Here is a 13,894-nt window from a genome sequence, read left to right on the forward strand (position 1 = left end):
TGAATTTAACAGCCGTTGACTGTATGCGCTACAGAGTCACAAGAGAACAGCTGTTGGTTAACATTATTCATATTTTTTCTCTGAATATGAATTAAATTAATTAGTTTGTTCTGGAGAGATAATGTCGACACCAAATTAAATTACCAAAGCTGCTACGATTTTTTAGAAGTTCATTTTGTATATTGTATCGCATGCCACACACAAATACAGGGTTGTTTTGGCAAACCCATCGGTCGGCCACCACACACTATGGTTTTCTATCGCTCGTCTAGTAGCGATGTTTCTTATCGACAGAAAATATATCTAGAAAATATATCAATTCATAAAAATTTACTAGAATTTAAGAGTACTTTTGGATGCAATGTTAGACAAGTGCGTGTTGTGTGCATGAGATTGAGTGGCATTGAGTGCGCAATATAAATGGAATTGCATGGACGCTACAAAGGACTAAAGAGATTGACTAAAATCCCACCAACAACTTGCACTTTGCGACAACGGCGAACGCTGGCTGAGGCGAAGGAGGCAACGGCAACGGCAAAGCAAACGGATCTTAAGAAGTAGAAACAGCAGCAGCCACGGCTTTCGGTGGAGCCACACAAGAGCAATGTGCGAGGTTTGCGCCGATTTCCAAAATTTATTGGAGCTGTGTAAGTAGCGAAAATATATGCTTGTAATGTGTCGGCATTTATACAGTGACAACTGTCTAAACTTGCACCCACTTTTCCCCTCCCCCTTCACGAACATATACTTTACTTTTCAGATGAGGTTCGCGTGGCCAGTTCGGAGCTTAAGTTTCAGCTGCTGCTCAAGAGCGAAATTGAGACGACTTTCAATTATATCCAATCGTGGCCACAGCGTCAGTGCATGTGTTTGTACCGGGATAACAAGAACTATGATCGCTTTAATCTAGTGGTGCAATCGCTCATTTGTCTTACGGTGCAACACTTGAAGCACATTGATCATCTAATCGACAGTTACAAACGGCTAACGGCTAGTGCTGCGCAAGTTGTCGCACAGGCGCAGAGAAAACCCACACCCGAAAAGCCCGACAAGGACTCAAACAACGACAATGACAACGAGAGCAACAGCAAGCACAAGGAGTCAACGTCCTCGTCGTCGTGTTCGCCACCATCTGCTGGTGACGACAGTAAATCAACCCTTCCTGAGGCCAGCGGTGATGAGGAGAAAAAGGCTTCCGGTGACGGTCCAGGTCCACCCAAGAAACCGCCATCACCACCGCCACTTCAAGTCCCACCAACGAGCAGTAAGGCACATCCACAATACACGGAAGAGCCATGGATACTGCCTGAGGTGGAGAAATTGCTGGTACTCGTATCCAAGGTATTTCTGCTCAACTTTCCGCTGTACATTGCCCATAAGCACGGCATGCACTCACGTCTGGACGATCTGCAAGCGGAGGAAGCGCACCACCTGGCTCTAATCTGTGATCTACACGACAACGATCTTCCCATTTACCTGCTGCGCAACGTGAGCCTGTTCTGCAATTCTGGAGGCTTTGGCGCTATGTCGCTGTGCTTTGAACACCCGGACTTGCCCGTATCCACAGCTCACTCCATGACTGCCACAGTGTCTAATGTGAAGCTATGGCTCAACTATCACTGCAACACACAACTGTTCGTGCCACTGCGCAGCCGCATTCTGCAATACATGTGCAAGCTCTCCGATCAAAATCTTCGCTCGGCGGCAACGCGTGCCATGGCTGACTTTGTGTGGTCCTCCATGCGTGATCCGCTGGACGTGGCCGTCAACTTTGATACCGAAGGCCTAGCTCTGGCCTTTAAGTACTTTACATCAACTACTCTGACGATGCGTTTGGCCGGTAAGTGGTTAATCAAGTTTTTGATGCGGGTCCCATAAAAGAAGAATTTAAAATAAGGTGATATACGGCTCTTTGTTTAAATAGTTAAACACCGATTGCGTAAAGTAATCCAAACCTTAGTATATGTAGAGGAGTATCTTAAGATATTTTAAATTCTTAGTTATATAATATGCTCAAAATTTAAATTCTTAATATAGGCAAAATATGCTCAAAATATTATGAATTTATATTCTTTAGACCAATTTAATATAAAACAAGTAAGAGGTTCTAGTCGGGAGCTCCCGACTAGGGGATACCCTGAACCCTCTTCTTCCGATAGTCGACAGGTATAAAATGAAAAATACTATATATATATATACTATTCTAGAAGCTACATGTCAAGTTTGGTAACTCTAGCTCATATTATTTGCCGAAATTGCTCAAAAAACAGGATTTTGATATCGATTTTTGGAAACGGGGCAAGTTATCGATTCAGTCTCTAGCTCTTATAGTTTCTGAGATCCTTGCGTTCATACATACGGACGGACGGACAGACAGACAGACGGACATGGCTAGATCGACTCGACTATTGACGCTGATCAAGAAAATATATACTTTATGGGGTCGGAGCACAAATACAATATACCCTGTTTACCCATTTTTAATGGATCCAGGGTATACAAAGTGAAAAACAGCTCCTTAGAATGATCATTTTGATTTGAACACTAAGATGATAACAGATCCAGACACTAACAAATAATATTGTTACCAAAAAAATAATCGTAAGGTTAAGATTATAAGAAATAAGAATTAAGAAATAAGTAAAATTAAGAAATCAAATTTAATATTTATTGCCCTTTTCTATATTAAAGAGTCCTACAAATGCTTTTATGAGCTGTCTGTACAGCAATGTTAGTAGTTTGCGAGTTTAGTGACATTTTATAAACATAACATTAAGTATTATTATATGCGCGCCATTATAATTTCCAGCAAATTTATTTTAGGTATGGCGCAGATCAATGCTCACATAAATCTGTTCAACGAGATTTGCACCACTGAAACTGTCAATGAGGTGGAGCTTTTTGGCCAGCGCATAGCCAACTGGCTAACAGAGAATCAAATTGTTCAGCATCTGTTTGGTCCGAATCTGCACGTTGAGATTGTAAAGCAAGCCCATGTACTTCTTAACTTCTTGGCCGTGGAGAATCAGATCTCCGAGGAGGACATCAAACTCATCTGGCAGGCGACGCAACTGAAGCACTGCTCCAAAACTATATTTGATATATTGCCGGCGCTGGTAAAGAATCTGGCACCACGTCCGGCTATGCATCTTTATTCGCTGCTATGCCGTATGGATCCAAAGGAGCACACCGAGCAAAGTATTTACATTGCATCCGCTTTGACCAAGTTGATTTGGACGCGCGATTGTACGCGCAGTCAAATGAATTTAATGCAAGACCATTTGCTTGGCTCCAATGTGACAGCCTCCAGCTCGGACAGCGGTAGCATTGAAGGCAGCAACACTGAGGATGATCATGTGGGCGCTGATGATAGCAGCATCGCTAGTGGCGGTGGTGGTGGCCACAAAAGCCCTGTCGATGGCGTAACACCTTGTAAACAAGCAAGACACAGGCGTCATATTTGCGATCCCACCACTGAGAAGGCCAAGCAAATGAGCGGCGATGACATAGCCAAGGTGGACATTAAGTAAGTCAATAAATATCCAATGCATTTTATTTGATTAAATGGGTCCTTCTTGCGGCAGAAACCATCGCATTGTCAACATCATCGACAACACCAGCAGTGAAGAGGAACTACAATCACGAGCTGCTTTGGAGCTTCAGTTACATCGCAAAAAGTCAAGCAACAAGCGACGCCGTCCGAAAACTAGCAACAAGCAACAGCAGCCGCTCCTACCGCATGAGCTGGTCGAAATATGGGACGGTGCTGAGGACGTGCCCAGTAGCGATGATGGCGATGCTGATGGCGACGGCGAACTTCTCGCCGACAGTGATGAGTGCAGTGATAGTGCCGCCCATCAACTGGTGCCCGCTGCCGTACTTAAGCATTTGCACGGCGAAGGTCCATATATACGCGCCATTGCCGAGACGAACATCAGCGAACTTCTAAGCGGTGCAGAGAATGATGGCAGCTATTCGTCACCCATGAGCAATAAATCAGAGAAGAATCTCGCTGACTTTGACGACGAGGACGTTTCACCGTGTGAGGAAGAGTTGGCACAACTTGTAAATTCGCATGGAGCACGTGTGACCGCCCCGAATTGTAGAGATGTGGCTCCTGCTTTCGCAGCTGCTGCCGCTGCTTTGATGGCCGCTCAATCAGCAATGGCTATGCAAAAGTCTGGTGAAACAAATGTAGCCGCCGCTGCTGCTGCAGTTGCGGCGGCCGCTGTTGCCACTGGAAATGCGCAACAGTCATTAGTAGCCATGCGGCAACAGGCCAATGCAGCTGCCGCTGTTGCTGCTGCGGCCGCTGTTAAGTCCAAGTCCGACTCAGATGTGGATCTGGTAGACGTGGGAAACAAACAACAGCACTCGCCCAGGGCCAGCAATGCCGGAGCAAGCAACAACCAGCCTTCCTTTAAGCTAAACGATGTCTGCCAGCCGGGCAACACGCTACTCTGGGATCTGCTTCAGGACGACAAAATTGTAAGTGCCATCCATGCAAAGCGACCCCGCTTCTAAAGATCGAAATATATTTATTTAAAAACGTGTCTGATAGCTTTTCCAAACATTTCAAAATGAAGATAGAACGGTTAAAAGGCTCAATTATGCAAGAATTTAATTTTCGATCGAATATTTAAATTAATCGTCCGGCCGATTTTGACACATGTGCTAAATGCAGCAATATGACGAACCAATAGCGATTTTCATTAAAATTGCTCTAAAACTTAAAGACTAGTTTGCATAGAAACAGACAAACGGACATGTCCACATAGACTCGAATGTTGCTACTGATCAATAATATATGTAACTTATGGGGTTTCCTTCTTTGCGTAACACATACATTGACAAAATTAATAATTATAATAATGAAGGAATTGCGAGGCTTAAGTATATCTTTATGTTAACAGTTAACATCAGAAAAATACTATTGAATATTAATGAGAATTTTAAAATCAGATCCTAAGTAACAAGTATGGGAAGGAGATTTATCTTAGTTTAGGTTGCTGACCAACATTTAAACATGGAGCAATATTTATATTCATTGCCTGCTTCGTGCTCTCATTGGTTTTTTCGTCTTTTCCTAGGGACAACTTGGCGAATCTTTAGCCTTAGAGGCTGAGAAGGCGCTAGCAACACTACTATGCTTCAGCATGGACCGCCAACTGCGCACAAAATTCATTGAAGGCTGTCTCCATAACGTGGCCAACAATCGAAGTGTGATCGTCAGCTTGCGACTTTTGCCAAAGCTTTTTGCCTCATTTCAGCAGTTCCGACCATCGGACACACATACAATGACATTGTGGGCTGATCGTAATCATCGCATGATGCAGTCCTTCTTCAATAACATCCGGCACTATGCCAGGAGGCATGCAGAGCTGTTAATCAACCAAAATGGCGAGCAGCAACAGCAACAACTGGGCCTTCAGCTATACTCGCACAAGACGCAGGTTTCTGTGCGGCTGCAGTTTCTCTCGTCTATCTTCTCTTCGGTGGGCTCGCCCAAGACCTTTCGGCTGACGCTGGAGCAGCTGGATGCGCTGTGGGAGTGGCTCGCGCATGATCCCGAGTGTTCAGATTGCTATTTTTCGTGGCTTCAGGCGCAAACGAAGGGTGGTGATCAGCACGCGCTGGGTATCGACGCACTACAGCACCTATACTTGAAAAAATTGCCAGAGCTGCGTCCAGAAGAATTTTCTATGGTGGCACTAGGACTTTTCCAGCAATTGTGCAGCTTCGCGCGGATCGCGATGGCCGAGTATGAAAAGCACAGTGAGGCCATTACTGCCAACTCCAGCGCCGTGGGAATGTACCACCTATGGAAGATTGCATTGCGTGCCCAAAGCAACGAGGTCTCGCTGGCTGCAATCCAATACATCAACATGTATTACATGGGCCAACAGTTGCGCCTGGAAAGGGAGTTTGTGTCGCAGTGCATGGACAATCTCGTACAAGCGGCTACGGCGCTGGAATGGTAAGTTAACCCAAGTATATACATCTAGTGCAGTTTACTGTATAGGCGCCTGAACATCATTATAATGAATTCTCAAAGTTTATGACGATTTGAGTGTGGTTAGAAATGGTTCAATAACGAATTCTCACAAAATAAATCAAGATTTAATTCCCTTGTAGACATTTCCCTTTTGCAGCTACTTGAGAATAGTGCAGCTCGAAAAGGCCGAGTTTGTTAGAAAATCTTTGAAAACATATTATTTTGCATATCAGAACCAACTTTTCGACCGATCGTTTCTATGGCAGTTATATAATATAGTGGTCCGATGTTGACAAGATTTTGCATAAATTTAGGGGTACATTAAAACTTATAAATGCCGAATCTGTGTAAGATAGCTTAATAAAAAAAAAAGTTTTTCATATCAAAACCTTCTTATATCTTATATCTTCCTTATCCTTATATCTTTTTGGAAGTTTTGGCCATAAACGTTCAGGGTATAACAAAAATGGTGCTACTACATTTTTTAGCCCAGGGTACATCCATATAGTGAATACAACATTTTTGAAAACGGTTTTCTTTAAACAGAGTAGAGGTTTTGAAATTGAGCACAGTCTTTTGCACATACAATCTTTACCCTCCTTTCAATAGGGTTGGATTTTTAAAAAAGTATCAAATGAGTTTTACCCCATTTCCAGGTGGAATTTCCATTTCCAAAAGATCGATAAAAATTCATTTTAGGCCGCCCTTTTTAAGCACAACTTACAATCTACACAAAACAAGATACACCAAATTTAGTACCCCACAAATTTCCACAAATATTTTGCGTAAATACATCTTTTAGTACCTGCATAATCATTTTGGAATTCATGTTAGGCTTAAATAATTTGAAGAATTTGTCAAAGCGTGATTTTATAAACTAAAATATTATATTGTCTGCGGGGTACAGGGGATTGTGTAGCGAGCTTAGTCGACTACAGCGTACTTTCTATAATAATTTTATTTTTTCTTGGTAGTATGTATGTTAATTAATAACTGTTTACTTGTACTGTTTTCCCTCTATTCATAGCATTGAGGACGAGAACGCGTTGATGCGAGTGCAGCGCGGGTTGTTGTTGCTTAACACTCATCTGGACACTTTCAGGCGACGGTATGCTTTTCATTTGCGCCGCTGGGCCATCGAGGGCAAAGGGATTGGCTCGCACAGCAATTTGAAAAACGAGGGCGCCGGCCCACCACTGCGGATTGTGCTACAGCAGGCGGGCTTATCTGAAAAAAGTCTGCTGCATATGCATGCCTGCGATCTCATCGCTGATCTTAAAGCTGAGGTTTCTAAGTGGTGGGAGAGCCTGCAGTCGGGCATCGCGGCGCCCGTTTTGGGCCTGCTGTTAAGCGATGGTCCTCTGAGGATTATTACACAGGGGCAGGAGCTTACATCGGATTATGACGAACGAACTCTGGGTGACGCTGGTTTCAAAGACAATCAGATTGTGTATGTTTCATTGGGTGGACGCGGTGCTCGGCGCAAGGAAACGAACGTAGAGCATCCATCAATGTTACCGCCACCACCCAAGGAGTGCCTGCCCACAGTACTCCTCCTACAGCCCAAGTACTTTGAGAAACTGTTCTGTTTGATGCAAACGCTAGGAGACATGAAGCCGCAATCTTCAACGGTGCATCTGCAGCATCACACAAAGGCGCAGCTGTTGTCGCGCCGAGTGTGGGATATTTTGGCCATGTTGCCCACCAACCCGCATATACTAGATGCTTTCAAGAATCTGGTTAACGATCTCAATGAACTGCAGCAACTGGACGATCAGGAGCAGCTGGCCAACAAGCGCAAACAAATTAAGCAAAAGTTTAACGAGTTGCTTGATCCTAGCAATCTTCAAAAGTTCATGTACTCTTTGCACATCGTCGAGAGCCTGGCGTTAAGTAGCGGCCCGCGTCAAACTGGTGCTTCCTGTGGTCCTGGTGGGGCTGGCGCCAATGGTAATCTGGCTACTAGTGAGCAGCCTCGCATCAAAAAGAGCGCAAACAGACGACATAACAGCAACGAACAACCGGCGGAGCCGAAACGCAGCAGTAGCAGCAGTGACTGCAGCAAAGAGCAGATGGGAGGCGACTTGGACGCCACGGTGACATCAGCCCCACGCTCTGGCAGCGACGCAGATATTACCGAGTTGGTCAGCGGCGACAAGGAAAACCAGCCGAAACAGCACAGTAAACGGCAGAAAAAGATCGATGGCCTTGACCAGGAGCGTCCATTGGGCTGTGCCACACCGCCGCCACCTTCGCCTGCATCCACATTACCAGCAACACCAGGGCGCAGTGCGCTGCTTGGCGAGAGTAGCAAGTGGAGCGAAGCATTTATCAAGTGCGCCGGGCTGCAGCATCTGTACGAAATCTTTAGTGCAGGACAACTGCAGCAAAGCGCGCATGCCAAAGAGCTTGCGCTAAACGAATGGCGTCATGATTGCTTGGCCAGCCTATTGCGCATCCTTTGGTTGTTGGGCTTCGAGGAGCTACAGACACAGGATGTGCACGTGCTGATGTCGCGACCACATGCATTCATGCTGCAGCTAATGGAAGTGCCCCAGTGCCTACAGCGCCTGTCCAGCATACTTAACGATGAAGTCCATCAACATTTGTCAGCCGGCGCCACTTCGCTGGTATTCCCATATCAGTTTCATCAACTGCGGACTGGTTTCTGGGGACGTGCACAGCTTGTTCAGTTTACTATGAACATTCTGGTGAGTTTCGTGCATGCTTCAGCAGAGGCGCGTAGCTTACTCTGGTCTCAGCCGGAACAATGTAATTGGCTGCAGAAGTTCATACTGGAAGACCCGGAGCCGGCGGTGCGTCGCGAAATTTGTGCCGGTCTCTATCGCATCTGTTTGGGCAATGCGCAAAGTTACCGCCTGCTGTTGGCTCCTCTGCTACACAAACTTATTGCATTGCTGCCGCGTGCCGAGCAAATGAGCTCTTCAGTGCAGCACACCCAGTTCTTGCTTTCTGAAGAGGGCAAGGAGCCATATGGACCAGCTTGTCGGGATTATTTTTGGCTACTGGCGCGTCTTGTTGACACTTTGACGCCCGAAATGGTAGCCGAGGAGCGTATCGATATTGAGTTGCTATGCGAGAGCGTTTCGGAGAGCATTCTCAGCCGAGACTACCACGAACTGCGCCATGGCTATCAGGATGATGGATTGGTGGGCTTACTCAATCTCATGTCCAATCTAATTAAGTACGACACTAGCTACAAGTACAGACCCAAGGCATTAAGCTTCATTGAGCAGCTAATCGAGTTCCTGTTCGAAATGCCCTCTCCAGCCAATCGCCAAAAACCCAAATGCAAATCAGCCACCTCCCGAGCCGCTGCCTATGATCTGCTGGTGGAGCTGTGCCGCGGCTGCGCCACCAACTATAGCTATCTGCACGCTCGGCTGTTGGCGCAGCACAGGTCCGGTCCGAAGCAGCCATATCCTTGGGACTATTGGCCACGTGACGAGGGACGTGCCGAGTGTGGCTATGTGGGCCTCACGAATTTGGGAGCTACCTGTTACATGGCATCCTGCATACAACATCTATACATGATGCCACAGGCCCGAGCAGCTATTTTGCGACTACCGCCAGCTGGCACCCAAAAACATGCACCGACGCTGCTGGAACTGCAGCGCATGTTCGCATATCTGCTAGAGTCTGAGCGCAAAGCTTATAATCCGCGCAGCTTCTGTCGCGTGTATCAGATGGATCATCAGCCCCTCAATACGGGCGAGCAGAAGGACATGGCTGAGTTCTTCATTGATCTGGTGTCTAAGCTAGAGGAAATGACGCCAGATCTAAAGCATTTGGTAAAGCGTTTGTTTTGCGGCACTTTAAGCAACAATGTTGTTTCTCTTGACTGCGGACATGTCTCACGCACCGCTGAGGAGTTTTATACAGTCCGGTGCCAAGTGGCGGACATGCGAAATTTGCAAGAGTCGCTCGATGAGGTCACTGTCAAGGACACGCTTGAAGGGGACAACATGTACACATGCTCACAGTGTGGTAAGAAAGTGCGAGCTGAAAAGCGTGCCTGCTTCAAGAAACTGCCTCAGATCCTGTGCTTCAACACCATGCGGTACACCTTCAATATGGTGACCATGCTGAAGGAGAAGGTCAACACGCACTTTTCGTTTCCATTGCGACTCAACATGTGCCACTACGTAGAAAAGACTCTGATGCCGCAGCAATACAAGGAGGACCGCGAGAAGCGCAAACGTGAACTTCAACAAAATGAGAATGATGAGGGGGCTGAGAATGAAAAGGCTGAAGCCACACTAGACGCAGACATCGAGGAGTGCTATGAGTAAGTAGCTTTATTGGGTATTATCTGTAAGTTTTATTTAAAACACTTGTTGATTACAGGTATGAATTGGTTGGCGTTACAGTGCACACAGGAACAGCGGACGGTGGGCATTATTATAGCTTTATTAAGGAGCGCACGAAAAGCAACTACCACCCGCACGAGCGTTGGTTCCTGTTTAATGATGCTGAGGTCAAGCCTTTCGATCCCTCGCAAATAGCGGCCGAGTGTTTTGGCGGCGAAATGACGGTAAGCAGTCGCGCTAAATATTTAACCAGATATTTATTTAAAGTCCCTATTTCAATGTTCAATATTTTCATTTTATAGAGCAAAACCTACGACTCAGTAACTGAAAAGTATTTGGACTTTAGCTTCGAAAAGACAAACTCAGCGTATATGCTTTTCTATGAACGTCGCTTGCCAGAGCATTTGCAGCGGCGGCACTCGGAACTTCTGGCCACGCCAACGCCAAGTCCCACTAATGAGGATAAGACAGAAACGGACGAGCCGCCCAAAGTGGAGACGGTCAATATAAATAAAAATGATCTGACAACAGCGGACATTGCGGACTCAGTTAAAGCAGAGCCAGAGCAAGTGAAGATTGAAAATTTGCAGGAGGACGAACAAACCGAAGATCAAGACGGGACTCAAAAGAAGGGAGGGAGAGGAAAGGATCAAATTACAGCTAATTGTGATAATTTAAAGTCGAATAGCACAGAAACGCAGGCGTCAACCTCAAAGGCGGCCGTCGTCGTGGATGCCAAAGTGTCTAATAAACTACAACAGTTTCGTCCATTGTTGAGCAAGGAGCTAGAAGATTGGATTTGGCAGGATAACCGACAGTTCTTGCAAGATCGAAATATCTTTGAGCACACCTACTTCAAGTGGGTATAAAAATACTTTCAACAGCAGACAGTTGTTTTAAGCCTTCTGTTTTAGCTTCATGTGGCAGATTTGCGGTCACATACCACAGACGTTAATCTCGGAGACGGACGTCACTTGCATGGCCGCCAAGTTGTCCGTTTCATTTTTTATTGAAACATTCATACATGCCAAGGAGAAGGTAAGCATTAAAAAATTTATCTCAGCCTCTTGACATTTGCCTAATGTAAGACCCTTGCCCTTGACATAATGCATTGATATTAATAAATTTCATTAAAATATGTAAACTCTCAGTAGAACACCCAGAACAGCGATTTACAAAGTGTATTGTCTTCTTTTTTATAAATTTTATGTGTTTCAAATTATCTAATTTTTCTACTTGAATTTACGGTTTTAACCGGTTTAGTTTTCTTTCGCTTAAATGTGATCTGTAATTTTTTCAAAAGATAATCTCAATCAATGTGATACTTAAGACAAATGTCATTATATAGGATTAACAAATGCAAAGCCCAAAATCATTGTGAAATTATTTCCATTCTACAGCCCACCATGGTTCCTTGGGTAGAGCTGCTTACAAAGCAATTTAACGCCAGTGAAGAGGCTTGCGAATGGTTCCTATCGCACATGTCAGTTGAACCATTTTGGCCTGTGCAGGTGCTAATTCAATGCCCAAATCAAATGGTGCGTCAAATGTTTCAGCGTTTAGTCGTTCATGTTATACAGCGGCTGCGGTAAGTTCCTTACTGAGCATTTGATTAAAGTTCAACTTCAGATGAAAATGCTTATTATTTTTTGTAGCGCGTCGCATGCTGATCTGTATCTGGGTGTGGATACAGACGAAAACGACAGGGAGCTGATTGGTCAAGCATCATGTGTTACACGCTTCATAAGCTCGCTAATTTCACTGCTGGAACATGGAGCGCGCTCTCATCTGCGCCATCTATCCGAGTACTTTAGCCTGTTGTGTGAGTTCTCGCGCATGGGCGATGAAGAAGCCATGTTTTTATTGCGCATCGGCGTTCTCAAGAGCTTGGTAGACTTTTACCTGGGCCATAAGCAAACAGATAGTGTTAGTTGGCAAAAAAAATGTTGGAGCTTCCACTTTAATTTCTAATTTATATTGCAGATTGACATCAGCTCAGACAATGAGGACAACTCTTCAGATGAGGCGCTCTCAGTAGAAAAAATGCGTCCAGCATCGCTAGACAAAATGATTGCACTATGTGCTAGTCTTGTCGAGCGTTCGCGAGGCGCTGATTTTCGATTGCGTCTATCGCCCAAAGACTTTAATGCCATTGCCGGTGGAAAGGTGATACTGAAAAAGCTCGAAAGCGTTATATATTCCATCTAATCAAACATCCAAGCACCACTACATCGTCTAACCATCAATTATCAATCCATAAATCCACCAACAAACCAATCCAATGTCTAATCCTATAACCAATTGTTTTGCTTTGTTCATTGCTTATGTGTTATATATATTTATTTCACATATATTTCGTAGGGCTTTCCATTTTTGTATCAACAAATAAAGGATGGCATTAATCCGCACCAGACAAAGCATTTAATCCACGCGCTCTGCCGCTGGGACGATCGTTTGGCCACCCAAATCATCAGTATGCTCTTCGCCTCGGTCACCAAACACACTGAGCTCTGTGCACCATTCTTCAAGTTGCTGACACTGCTCACCGAGACACAGGGCGGTCCAGTTGGCCTGCCCTGTTTTACGCAGCTGGTGTTGCCACGAATGTGGGATGCGGCAGAGTACTGTCCACAGTCTGTGCTTGACTGGCTGTCGCTGCAGGCCACCAAGAATAAAATAGCGCATGCCTGGATTCTTCAGTCCGCCGAGCAATGGCTGGAACAATTTTTACTCGCGCATGATAATACGCGCGTAAGAAATGGTACGAAAAGGCTAACCAGTACATGTTTGGGCGCTATATTTTAGTTTTTATTCATATTGTAGCCGCTGCCTGCCTGCTGGTGGCGCTGGTGCCCTCCCAGCCGTTTCGTGCCAACTTCCGCGCTCACTCGCAACATAAGTTGTTGGCTCTCAATCCGCACAGTTATCGGTAAATGCTGCAGCTTTACTGATATGCAGTGTCATAAACTTCTGTTTTTCTATCCCCTTGCAGGGACATCAACAGCGATGCCCAAGTTGTGCTGCATCAAGTGATAACATTGCTGCTGCGGCTGCTGCGTCCAGCACGCGCTTATGCAGACATAGGGGCACATGGTACTACCAAGCTGACCGCCTATTTTAATCTACTCAGCTACTGTATGGTTTCAAAGACTGAAAAACTAATGGCAAGTTTGGCAGCACACAACCACACAGCTTTCTGCACATCTCTGTTCCGATCGCAGCTAAATTTGTTTCTTTCGCCAACAGATAGGTTCATTTATGCGCTCCCTATGGGAGCTGTTTCATCCGCGCCTCTCTGAGCCCAGTGTGCCGGCGCATCACAACAAACATGCCTTGCTCACCTTCTGGCATCACTCGCTTGTCGACTGCCCGGAAAATGCGGCCCTGGTGGCCAACTGCCCGGAGATAACGCGCAACATTGCATTTAACTATATACTGTAAGACATTCGTAGTGGGCACGGTTTCGCTTTAACAATCTGATATATTCATGCAGTGCCGATCACGATGACTCAGAGATTGTAACTTATAATCGGTCCATGCTGCCGGCCTACTATGGACTGTTGCGATT

The 13,894-nt window shown here is 45.4% G+C and overlaps 1 protein-coding gene across 1 annotated transcript; it reads left to right on the forward strand.

Annotated features, from left to right (window-relative positions):
• The first annotated feature begins 264 nt into the window (after positions 1-264).
• On the forward strand, positions 265-13,757 carry puf (ubiquitinyl hydrolase 1 puf). Its single transcript, XM_064680912.1, has 15 exons — positions 265-647; positions 761-1,840; positions 2,824-3,526; positions 3,585-4,488; positions 5,091-5,977; positions 7,023-10,304; positions 10,364-10,550; positions 10,629-11,185; positions 11,241-11,364; positions 11,727-11,914; positions 11,982-12,252; positions 12,310-12,492; positions 12,688-13,087; positions 13,150-13,255; positions 13,319-13,757. Exons 1-15 carry the CDS (start codon positions 605-607, stop codon positions 13,623-13,625), a joined length of 9,222 nt encoding a protein of 3,073 aa, XP_064536982.1. The 5' UTR covers positions 265-604; the 3' UTR covers positions 13,626-13,757.
• Positions 13,758-13,894: the final 137 nt, after the last annotated feature.

This window comes from Drosophila montana, unplaced genomic scaffold (genome assembly GCF_035044405.1).
Source record: "Drosophila montana isolate Dmon_TW-CO22-7 unplaced genomic scaffold, ASM3504440v1 contig_1083_1, whole genome shotgun sequence".
NCBI classification, from domain to species: domain Eukaryota; kingdom Metazoa; phylum Arthropoda; class Insecta; order Diptera; family Drosophilidae; genus Drosophila; species Drosophila montana.